The 12,288-nt window shown below is 37.6% G+C and overlaps 1 protein-coding gene across 1 annotated transcript in view; it reads right to left on the bottom strand.

Annotated features, from left to right (window-relative positions):
• The window catches only part of col7a1l (collagen type VII alpha 1-like), a 58,812-nt gene that overhangs the window by 41,160 nt on the left and 5,364 nt on the right, over positions 1 to 12,288 (bottom strand). The window contains exons 2-10 of the mRNA XM_042722633.1: positions 12,055 to 12,286; positions 5,306 to 5,486; positions 4,967 to 5,126; positions 2,948 to 3,041; positions 1,992 to 2,165; positions 1,273 to 1,436; positions 977 to 1,106; positions 747 to 863; positions 508 to 663 (exon numbers count right to left, since the gene is read on the bottom strand). Of these exons, the coding sequence (XP_042578567.1) occupies positions 508 to 663; positions 747 to 863; positions 977 to 1,106; positions 1,273 to 1,436; positions 1,992 to 2,165; positions 2,948 to 3,041; positions 4,967 to 5,126; positions 5,306 to 5,486; positions 12,055 to 12,130 (1,252 nt within the window). The 5' untranslated portion in view covers positions 12,131 to 12,286. The remainder of the gene's footprint in view (positions 1 to 507; positions 664 to 746; positions 864 to 976; positions 1,107 to 1,272; positions 1,437 to 1,991; positions 2,166 to 2,947; positions 3,042 to 4,966; positions 5,127 to 5,305; positions 5,487 to 12,054; positions 12,287 to 12,288) is intronic.

Genomic DNA, 12,288 nt, shown 5'->3' with positions numbered 1-12,288 from the left:
TTTTATGTGCATTTTATGGGGAAGTCGTGGCCTAATGGTTAGAGAGTTTGACTCCTAACCTGAAGGTTGTGGGTTCGAGTCTCGGGCCGGCAATACCACGACTGAGGTGCCCTTGAGCAAGGCACCGAACCCCCAACTGCTCCCCGGGTGCTGCAGCATAAATGGCGCCCACTGCTTCGGGTGTGTGTTCACGGTGTGTGTGTGTTCACTGCTGTGTGTGTGCACTTTGGATGGGTTAAATGCAGAGCACCAATTCTGAGTATGGATCACCATACTTGGCTGTATGTCATGTCACTTTCACTTTCTCATTACTTGTCAAATTGATATGACAGTTTTTACAGTGGGGTCAATTTTCACGATCTTGCCTAGGGCCCCACAACCCTACGGGCCAGCACTATATATATATTTATAATTATAATATACATATGTCTGTGTGTATAATATGCTTTTTTATCAATAATGTTTTGTAAACAAAATATCAATAAAAATATCAGAAGACAGACTTACAAGTTTTCCCGGTGACAGATACAGTCTCACTGAGGCCCTCTGGGTAGATGGCGTAGATCTCGACTGTGTACTCCTTGTCCTCTTCTAAAGTGTCAATCACGTGAGAGGAGGCATCACCCGACAGTAGCTGATCATAAATGAGACCGGGTCTGTCCGCTGAAAACAAATGAAGGAATTTCTTAAAACAAGATCTTTAAAATATCTCATATTCAGTCTCATAGTGTGCATTGATTTCTCACTTCTTGGAACATAAATTTTATATTTATCCACTTTTCCAAGCGGAGGCGTCCATCCCAGGCGTAAAGAGTACAGTCCTTCTTCAATCACACGGAAGTTTGAAACCGGTGGTAGAACAGCTGAAATGAAAGCATATGCACTGCATTTACACAATGGGATGGTTTGCATACAAATAAAACATTTATCATGCTTAGAGACATTTTAAATTTGTATGTTTAAATTTGAAATGGCTTTGTTTTGTGTTGTTGTTTTGTTATATTATGCGTTGGGTAGGGATAGATGGCATATAAAGTGAGGGAGTACTCAGTCTTAGGACTCAACCCGGTTACTGGAGTACTACTAATATCTCCCTTCAGATCAATCTGAGAGACGAAAAGAAAAGAATGTATTCTGAACAAACCACACTTGCAAATACACAGTAAACATATTACCTTATTGCCACATAAAGAAAACTGGTCCATGCGCAGCCTTCCATCTGCTGTGCTCTGCTGCATGGGGTGTACATATGCACAGGTGACCGTGTCTCACCTGTCTCTGCTGTGCCGGGAGCAGATGGCCCTTTGGAGACACAGGGGTGATGAGCAGCCTGTAGCCAGTAACGTCTCCTGTGGCCTGACTCCAGGTCAGCTGCAGAGAGCTGTAACTCAGCTCGCTCACTTGCAGATCTTTAGGTCCTACTATCCTCTCCACCACTACAGCAGACAGAACAGCACACAGGATAAGTCAGAATTAGCTGTTCACTGAGCCCCGTTGCTGCCTAGTATATTATCAGACAATATTTTGCACTTTTCTAATGCAAGTCAATTAAGTATTTGTGTAAATTTGTAAAAACGACAGGTCACTTGGGTCACTCAGCCCACAAAATTAATGTTAAATAATTTATGCACTCATTAAGGTCATAAATAGAAGCAATATCTCATGTTACTCTGCAATTTGATTTAACATTGTTGTATTTAAAACAATCAAACTAACTAAATAATGAGTGTGCATTTTACTAAAAATAAACCAAAGTAACACTTTACTTAAAGGCATTAAGTATAATGCATTATAAAAGGTTATTAAAGGGTAAAATGCTTTATAATTATTAATAAATGTGTATTGTAATACATTATATCTTGTTGTAAATAATTATAACCGAATTAAAAAGTGTAACAATGAATTGATAAGTGTTATATTAATGATTGCAACAAAACCCTTTGGTTAAGATAATTTTCATTTTTCATTAGCAAAACTCATGGTGGTTTTACCTGGTGGCTTTTGTTTAACAGGTCGGGGAGGTTCTGAGGCAGTGAAGCAGATACGACGAGACAGTTTGGGCAGAAGGTTCTCCAGGAAGGAGAAATCTGGGCTGAGCAGTAGATGTTCCTCATGGGGTTCTGTGACGATTTTTCTCATCTCAGCCTGATTTGCGTTCCTTACCCCTGATAGACACACAACACCAGTCAAAATAACACAGATTCTACACAGTTTGACATCATCATTTCTTACATATTATGGAATCAGGGCACGTTGCAGGTCAAACTCGAACCTTCATTACCCATATGAGCACCACTACAATTCATTAACCACTATGTCACAACTCCAACGTGACTTTATTTTAAAATTGTCATAACATGGAGGCAGTGTGTGCGTGTGTGTGTCTGTACAGAAATGACCCTCATGTGTCTCAGGCCTGCTGAAGTGTTATCAGACAGTGCATCAGCTGTAAAGTGATGATGGGAGAACGTCACGGCATGTCACCCTGCTGTACATGCGTATCAAAGATGTGTCAAACGGCCTGATATATTCACGTCTCTCTGGGAAAACTGATTAGAAATGCAGGAAACGGTGTCAGTGTGTGTGTGTGTGTGTGTGTGTGTGTGTGTCTCTGGGAAAACTGATTAGAAATGCAAGGAGGAATGGGCTTGATGAAAAATTACAGCAATTAGTCGGCCACCGGGTAATGAGCCATAATTATTTCAGCACTCTGGGCGTCAAAACAGAAAGAGCATGAAAAAAGTCAAGGAAACAAGGCTGACACACACAAACATACACTTGTTTTATGTCTTGCCTTGTTCACCAATATTACCATTCACTGTAAATCACTGCACTATAGTTACTCTGAGCCATATGTCAAAACATGAGAGAGTACAAACAGACACGTCATGCCCATTCAAACTACAACTCAAACACTTCTGACACAAATAGAAAGTTTTCAACTCACCCACAGCAAACAGGGAAATCCCACTATCTGTTACAGCTTTAGCTGGACCGTCCACCGGATCATCTGATTGGCCATTAGTGATCAGAACAGCAATCTGAGGCCAAAAAAGAAAAACATAAAGTGATGCTTTAGTGATCCAAACATGCAAAAGGGAGAATCTCACACTCAAATATGAGTTTAATTGTAGTTAAAATTGTCACAATGCAAAAAATATTAATGGTCCTTAAAATAAGCTTTCTTTTTGTCTAATATCTTAGGGGGGAAAAATTACATTTAATGAACTGGATATATCAACTACAGAAATGCAAAGCTACTTTAAGTGCAAACGGAAAAAAACTTAACCAAACGTGAAGATCCCAAGGCTTTTTTTTTTTTATTTATTTATTTTTTTATCACAAATCTTGCAAAATTCAGAGAAGTACAGAAATATATTAAATGGTAAATCTCATGAATCCTGTCAAGAAAGGTCCAACTTGCATTTAACCTTAAAGGAAAAAGGTTGCACTTACTTTACAGTACTTACACTGTACTTACACAGCAACTACTGAGTTATATGAGGGAACTACATGCACTTAATATGGGTTAAGGTTAGAGTCAGTTATTATAGTAATTATGCTGCACATAAATGTAGAACAGGACTGTAAAATAAATTGTTAAAAATAAAAATACAAATTTTGCTTATAGAAAATGAGGACTACATTTATAGTAGGAACATTACATTTTTGCATTGTGGCATTTTCAGGACAAACAGGCATTTTTTTCCACCCCAATTTTAGTAACAAAAATGCATCAGCACTATTCCTATTATTTTCAACAATGATTCTCGTTACTGTAATATATTACCATAATGCATTACAGTAATCTGAGAGGTGAAATATGCTTATTTTTTATGTCATAAAAATATCATGTAAAAAAAAAAAAGATTTGAAAACAACAACATTATAGTCTTTAAGCAGATTTGTTTTCTTTTGATTTTTGGTGTGAAATATGACTTGGACTTTTTCTTGTAAGCTTTCATGAAATCCACCCAAAAGTGTGACTCAGTCTGCCATTAAGAGCATCACGCTGATACTGATGCCCTTGAAAGCACACAACATGAATTATCATCTCATTGCATACATAATTCCCCAACCGCAGCAGATCCAAACCTGCAAAGTTGCTTACACTCACAAATGAGTATTCTGGAAAGGAAACATATCTTGGGTCACCTAAAGTTCACCAGCATTGGTCACGCTGTGTCTGGGTTCATCTTTATGCACTCTACACTAGCATGCCATTACAGTGTATTTACAGTATGTGATGAGAAATTTAATAAAAGGTGAAATCTCTGCAGTTCATTATAAACACACGCTCATTTCTCCACACCAGGTGCTCTACGGCAAGACCAGCAGCTGTGTGCGGTTTGGAATCCTAATCAAGCCCTAAATTAGGATGGGTGGGACACTGCGGAGCAGAACTTGTGAACTGCAGTGCAGGACCTGATGTCTTGACAGAATCAATGGAGTGATTGCAGGTGCAGCTCTTTGAGATATATAATAAGAAGGCTGTTCTGTGTTCACTGAAAGGTTCTTTGGGGAACCAATTCTGTTCTTCAATGGAATCACTTTGAAAAAACTCCCTTTTGGAACCTTTATTTTTAAGTGTGTAGCCCTGACCACTTGCAGATGTCTTTGGTTCACAATCCTAATCCTCATAACTGTACATTAAACATCAAATATCTTCTGATTGGCTGTGATAGTTATAGTATCATATCGTCCAGCAAATTGTGGTCAGTGTGGACAAACTGATTGTCGTGTTAAGGCGCTTAAAATTTTGAGTAAATATGCAATGTCATATAAAAGCCATTTTAAAATCTTATAAAATGGGTTTTGTTGTGTGTGAACTTGTCTTTTGTATTTATGAAGCACTTATAATGCAGCATCTGTGCCAACTTTGCAGTGTAAAGTTGGTCTTTTTCTCTCACAGTTGGGTTAGGCATGAACAAGGTGTTTTGAAGTGATTGTGATTGAAGTGTCACACCTTTGGGGCGTTGTCTCTGATGATAGAAGGACTGAACACAGACTCGACAAGGAATTCCAATGCCAAGCCGGTGCGGCTGTTGCCTCCCTCATATGGCACCTCCTCCACTGCTCTCAACACTTCCACCAGAGTCGAATAATCCGTCAGAGCTATACGCATCCTAAACAAGGACACAGCCAGATGCATGGAATATTCAAGCAGTCAATTTGTGCTTACTGAGGTCAGGAATATACACATTATATATTATAGTGTTTTATTCTTTCATAATCATTTTCATAGCAGAAATCATCTCTCCGTTGTGCAAACACTAACCCGCCTCAGTATGTACAGTATACTGACCTGGGCAAGTCTGAATAGACAGTCACTCCAAAGCGAATGCCTTCCTGTCCAACCACACTTCCCTGGAAGGCTCGGATGAAGTCTGCTATGAACTCTTTTATCTGCTGGAAGCTGGTCGGACCCACTGACCAGGAATCATCCACCAGGAACACAATATCAGCAGGCATGGCTGTACGACATACTGAAAAAGAAAAGAAAGAGACAAATTATCTTATTTTACCATGGCTTTATAAATGAAATTGTTCTAATAAGATATTTAATATTTCATATTGAGAAAGTTAGGCATAATTCAGGGGGATTGGACACATACACACCACAGAAAGCTGAAGTAGTTTGACAGCAAGATGGATTTCAGAATTATAAATCATAGAACATAAACACAATAGGGGTATTTCATTAGTGCAACAAAAAGCCTTTCTATTACAAGTTATTTTATTTTTTATTTTTTATTTTTTTATTGACTTTATGTTAAATTGGAGAATTCTTCTTCCAGGGCTCGTATGTAAAATTAACATTAAATGAATTTAATGATTTTTTTTTTTTTTTTAATTAATAAATACATTTTATTTATTTATTTATTTATTAAACAAATGAATTAATTTAAATAATATTTAAATCAAATATAATTGTTGATAGGTAACCTTTGAAATATTGATTAATTATAATATGTCAATTAAAAATATATATAGCTGATAATATCCCACACATTTTGCGTACAGTAATGAAAAAATATGAAAATATTATGGTAACATTTACAATAAGGTTCCACTTATTAACATCAGATAATTAAATTAGTCAACATGAAATAACAATTAAAATACTTTCAATGTATTTATTAATCTTAGTTAATGTTAATTTCGACATTTATTAATACATTATTAAAATCAAAATTAGTATCTGTTAATATTATGTATTTAATGCACCTGAGCTAACATGTAACAATGAACATTACATTTTTTTTTACTAACTTACACTGTCACAAATGTATTGCACATTGTTAGTTAATGTTACTGCATTAATTAAAGTGTTATCACAATTATTTAGATTAAACTACTCTCAAAAATCAATCAAATATGAATTTTCCTGATTGTATTTTAGTTATGCTTAGTATGAAATTAAATTGCATTTTTGCATTATATTTCAATAAAATTCAGGAACTGAACTGACTTGACATTCCTAGTTCAATTTTGAATCTTATATTTTGAAGGGTGCAAGGCCTTCTTGTTCTAACCCAGCAACAATGTGCTTGGCCACCATTAGATGGCAGTGTAGACTCAGAGAAAATATAGATTTTAAGCGCTGGTAAATTTATGCTAAGTGACCTGCACTTTAGAAGCTACATTAAACAGAAACAGAATAAGTCCTGATCAGAAGAAAAGTCCAGTCATCCAGTGCTTGTTATGGTTTCATATGACCTACAATTTTAGGATGTTTTCTGAGCTTCTTTTCTGGTAAACTGCATCCAAATATTCATTTAATTCTGTCTTTGATTGGTGCAAATGTGGCCTTGGTCATGAGGTGATTGCACAATCACTGCAAAACTTGTAATGACTGGCACTAAGTGGACTGCAGATGTCCTCTGAATCAGATAACTCTTCAAGATGAGCTGTTTCAGGCAGGAGCTAATCAGTACTACTGTAGATTAGACTTAATAGCAGCGGACAATGTACAGCCAGATCTCACAGATGAGAGAACATAGTTTCACACACCCACACCTGAAATAAACAAAACTGAAGAAGACAAGTACATCCCAAGCTTTTCAACGCCTCTAACTCACTCTCAGAAGAATGCTTTGAAATGTTCTTTTTTTCTTTTTCAACCACCACAAGATAAAAGACGCTATTATAAAATCAGAACACAATAAAGCTCACAATAGATTGTGCATTAAACAGCAAAATGTTATTGATCATCTGGCAGGAACTACATAAAAAGTTCAGTCTCATTCAGGAAAAGCTGCTGCACAGATTTGGGAAAATCTGTGTCACCTACATCAGAAGGGAACAAACACTGCAGGCTTTAGTGATTTATCACTCATATACAGCATTCTAAGCGAGAAAACTGCTTTCATGCAATAGGGAAGTTCATCAAAAGCAAACTTTAACGGTCCAGTGAGGACACTCTCTGCAGGCAGTGCTGAGGGTCTAGAGCCATTCAACCAGTGGCAGAGAGATGAGGACAGATGGAATGGAAAAATCTGAATTTGGCAGCTGTTCTCTCAGTCCGAGCATCTTAATTCAGGGGTGAACACTGCATTCAGAATGCCCTTCAACCATCTATATATACATGTTACAAAATGACAGGATGTTACAATGTTCAATGGAAACCAAAATCATCAACCCACTAAGGGCTGGATTCAAAATCACACCGAACATCATTGGCTATTCATGTTCCTGATGAGATGGTGGATGGTTTTCCTAGAAGATCTTCTCCCAGACCCAGATCAGGGCATCAGGGAGCTCCTGGCAGTGCGCTGGTTAGTAACTAATTACATGTAATCTGGATTACGTAATCAGATTCCAAACATTTAATACTTGCAATTAGATTTTATTACATTTTAAAATACTTGGAATTAGACTACAGTTACCTTTTATTGATTGCATGATCACATATTATTCACACAATAGGAATAAATTATTCATAATTAATTGATATTCCCTAAACATACTCCCTGCAGTTCCTTCACAAACCCTTGTTTGGGAAATTATATTACCTAAAACTGACTACAATTTTTGTCATGTAAGTAACAGTCTACAATTTACAAGTAAATTCCCAGCACTGGCTCCTGGACAGTGTGTGGTGCTACTTGGATTCAGGTCTGGGAATGTGTGGACCAGTCAATGGCATCAATGCCTTCGTCATTCAGAAACTACCTTCACACTCCGGCCACATGAAGCTGGGCATTGTCATGCAGGAACCCAGGGGCCACTGCACCAGTGTAATGTCTGACAGCGGCTCTGAGGATTTCATTCCAGTACCTAACAGCAGTAAGCAGTAAGCACATGGAGGTCTGTGTGAACCTTCAAGAATATTCCTCTCTAGACCATCACTGACCCACTGCCAAAACAGTGCTGTTGGATGATGTTGCATGCAGCATAACATTATGGAGGTCTGTGTGAACCTCCAAGAATATTCCTCTCTAGACCATCAGAACTTGCTGTCATTTGTTAAGTAAATGGGGCACCAGTGGTGGACCTACCAGTTTTGATGTTCACTGGCAAATGCCTATCGAGCTGCATGGTCCTGGGTTGTAAGCACAGGTCCCACCACAGGATGTCAGGGCATCATGCTACCCTTATGGAGCCTTCATCTGACATTTTGATCAGAAACATGCACACCAGCAGCCTGCTGGAGGTCATTTTTTGAGGGCTCTTGCACGCCGCTCTTGTGTTTTCCTCCTGTTCCTCCTCAAACAAATGAGCAGATACCGGTCCCCTACTGCTGGGACGTTGCTCTTCTGCAGCCCTGTGCAGCTCTTCTTGTGCTACAGACCATCTCCCAGTATCTCCTCCATGCTCTTGAGTCTATGCTGGAAGACACGTAAATCTCCTTGCATCAGCATGTACGAAAGTGCCATCCTGGAGAAGCTGGACTACCTGTGCAGCCTGATTAGGTTGCAGGTACAGCCTTAAGCTACAAGCAGTAAGAACGACCCTAACATAACACAAAAACTAGGGACAAAACAGTCAGGAAGGATAAGGAGAGAGCAATTTTCTGTGACCAGCACTTGCAAAACCATTCACTTCTTTGGAGGTTGTCTTGCTGTCGCCTCTCCACTGACCCACTGCCAAAACAGTGCTGTTGGATGATGTTGCATGCAGCATAACATTAGGTTGTCTTGCACTGGAATGTTTAAATGAAATCTCCCCCTAAACCCTTAAAGTGGTCATGAACTGCCTTTTCAGATGGATGCTGCTGTCATTAAGGATAAAAACGCATAATACCTGTGTTTGCCACTCTTGTCATTTACCTACTATGTGCACAAAATGGTGGGCGGGGCTAAACAGGCAGTAATGTAGAAGCAGGTGTTGATCATTTTCTGCGGAGGCAGTGTTTAGTCACACATTACGTCATAAAGTGGCACATTCCACAACCACATAGTTTTGGCAGGCTGGTTTCAATATAAGCTGTTTTTAGACTAACGAGAAAGTTTTAAGGTTTTTATAGCACAATGACCTCTTATTTATCAAAAGATCAAGGAAGTTTTGATTTCTCAGTTCATGACCCCTTTAAATCGGGCACTATTTCAGGGCACAGCCAGTTGTAGTGGTGTACAAAACAATAGTGCATGATATCAAGTTCAAACGTTCAATCCCATAATGCACCGCAATAACGAGTGTGCAACAGATGTGCACTCAACTGCTAGAGAATACCCATAATGCACTGTAAGGGAATCCCACGTCGCACCAGTAGATGGCACCTGTAGCAAATTAAGCGATTTCGAACACAGTATTGGTGTTATACTGTAATGAAATGTTCCTTTACTTTTTTAAGCAGTGTATTTTCTTAGTGTTTATATTCAGTCTCAGTCTAAGGGAATTATTTATTATCAATATTTTTTTAATTTATAGTGATAACTTCAACCCACAAAAGAGCCACAATGCAGCACTGCCACGTTAGGACAGACTCTTCATCATATACAGCACAATAAACAGATCATCTTTAGTTTGACTTTCTAGATACATCTCATCCGCAGCCGCAGACCGTGCAGTTATGTGCGTAGAGGATTACACTAAAATCATCTGCTGCTAGATTAAAATCATCAGCCTGTGAAGATGATGTGGTTTAACATGATACAACTTAAAAGAGCTCGGTTCAGTGCTGACTCATAAAGTCAGTGAAGAAATAAGGTTATTAAGTAAACATTTACTTAATTTTAAAGCATCTGGCAGGCCATTACCATGACAACAAGGCCTTGACAGCAATGAAAAGTGACTGCCTGTGTATTTACAGTTATAAAGGTTGATTACCGGGGTTAGATAACTTGTGCTTTTAAAGTACATTTAACAGGATTTCGACATAAAGCAGGTGCGGTACTGAAAGAGTACAAGGACGTGACCTTGGAAAGTACATTCTTTCCATTTCATAGTCAAGTGTCTGTCACTGCAAACAGCAATTTTGAAGAGGTGTGGAAAATCACAGTGTTTCGGGGCATTAGAGCCTCAGTCAGTAATTGGTCCTGACAGACTCCTCTAAAACCATCCTGCGTGAATTCAATATGTTTCACATTCTCGCTCTTTCCCACTCTGTCTCTCTCTCCCTCACACACACAGTTCAAGGTGAAGCATAAACATGCACACACTGATTTCTTTGCAGACGGATCTGTGGTGATGGAAATCAGAGAGGGGTACAGTGATTTATCTGAAAAGGCTCAAACCAAAGGTATCAAGCTGCAGGAGGTGTGCAGATGGCCCGCAGACAGACTCTGCTGACTCAGCAGGACACATGTGGAAAGAACTCTGTGTCCACTTCAACCTGTACAGTCTCTTCAGGTGTGCAGACAGACGAGAACTGACACACATGGAAATGATTGAAGACGGACTTCCCTATTGCTCAACTTCATGCAACATAAGAAATTTGTACGTGTGTGGGGATTCATTAAAGACATTTATATTTTGGGGGGCATTTTCCAAGACAAAAATAGTACAGAGTGACAGCAGTAAAAGTAAAATAAAACGTTTTAAAAAGATAAGCACTGACATGGAAGTAACTGATTAATTATTCGATTAATAAAATAAATTAATAAAATAGAATAAAAAAATGAAAAACGTTAATAGAGAAAAATCTGATTAGTGATTAATAATTCAACAAATAATAAAAACTTAAAAGATAAAATGCTGTAACATTGAAGTAACTGATTAATTATTCAAGTAATAAAAACAAATAAAAATAAAATAAAATTTGAATAGACAAAAAGCACTGAAATTTAAAGTAACTGATTATTCTGTAAATTATTAAACTAATAAAAAATAGAATAGAATACAAATATAAAAATATGCAACTACAAATACATAACTACATATAAAATAAAGTAAAAGGGGGGGCTTTTTTCAGGACAAAAATAGTATAGAGTGACATAAGTAAAAGTAAAATAAAATAAAATGAAAATTCAATTAGATAAGCACTGACATGGAAGTAACTGATATTTATTCAACTAATAAAATAAAATATAAAATAAAATTATTAAATTGAATCGATAAAAAGATAATCAGTGATTAATTATTCAACTAATAAATAAAATAAAATAATTTGGTGTTTTTGTCTAACATAACTGTTTAATAATTATATAATGTAATAACATAATGATTAGTTATGCATCAGCATATGTATTTGTCTGGTCCAACTTATTAACTAAGATCTAGCATATCAACTTATCTACATATCATTTTAAACATAATTTATATGAAATTCTGGAGAAAAAAAATCTTAAATGCTAGTCAAATCAAGAACTAAAGATAAATGAAGGAATTTACAACATTTACTTATAATTTTTTCTTCTTGGAAGTTTTACTTCTTTTTCACTTTAAGCTCGCATCCTAACATAAAAGGTTGTATATCATTGTGTCTCCTGAGATTAACAATTTTAGTTGCTCACCAAATTTTACCCGCATTTAGTGCTTGGCAAGTGTTCATTTTGGACCCTGCCTGCAACCTTTTCGGAGTGTGATTGATTGAAGGGCGGTATACTGGCAGTTCACTGGGGACTGAAGAGACCCTATCACATGTAGATAAAGTGTGAGTCAGCAGTCTACCTTCAGCCTCTGCAGTGGTGCTTTGATAGAAGAGAGACAGGGACAAGAGGAAGATCCACATGCCGCAATATCCCATTCTCTCTCTCTCTCTCTCTCTCGTCCTCCGACTCTCTCTTTCGTTCCCTGTCCTCTCTCTCTTATCTCTTTGCCGGCAGATCCTCTTCTTTGGACTGATGTCTTAAGACGGGCTTGTTCTCTGCTTTATTTAGCTGCTACGCTCTCTCACTTTTATCT

Source organism: Cyprinus carpio, chromosome B4 (assembly GCF_018340385.1).
Source record: "Cyprinus carpio isolate SPL01 chromosome B4, ASM1834038v1, whole genome shotgun sequence".
NCBI classification, from domain to species: domain Eukaryota; kingdom Metazoa; phylum Chordata; class Actinopteri; order Cypriniformes; family Cyprinidae; genus Cyprinus; species Cyprinus carpio.
This window is presented reverse-complemented; position numbering and strand designations above follow the sequence as displayed.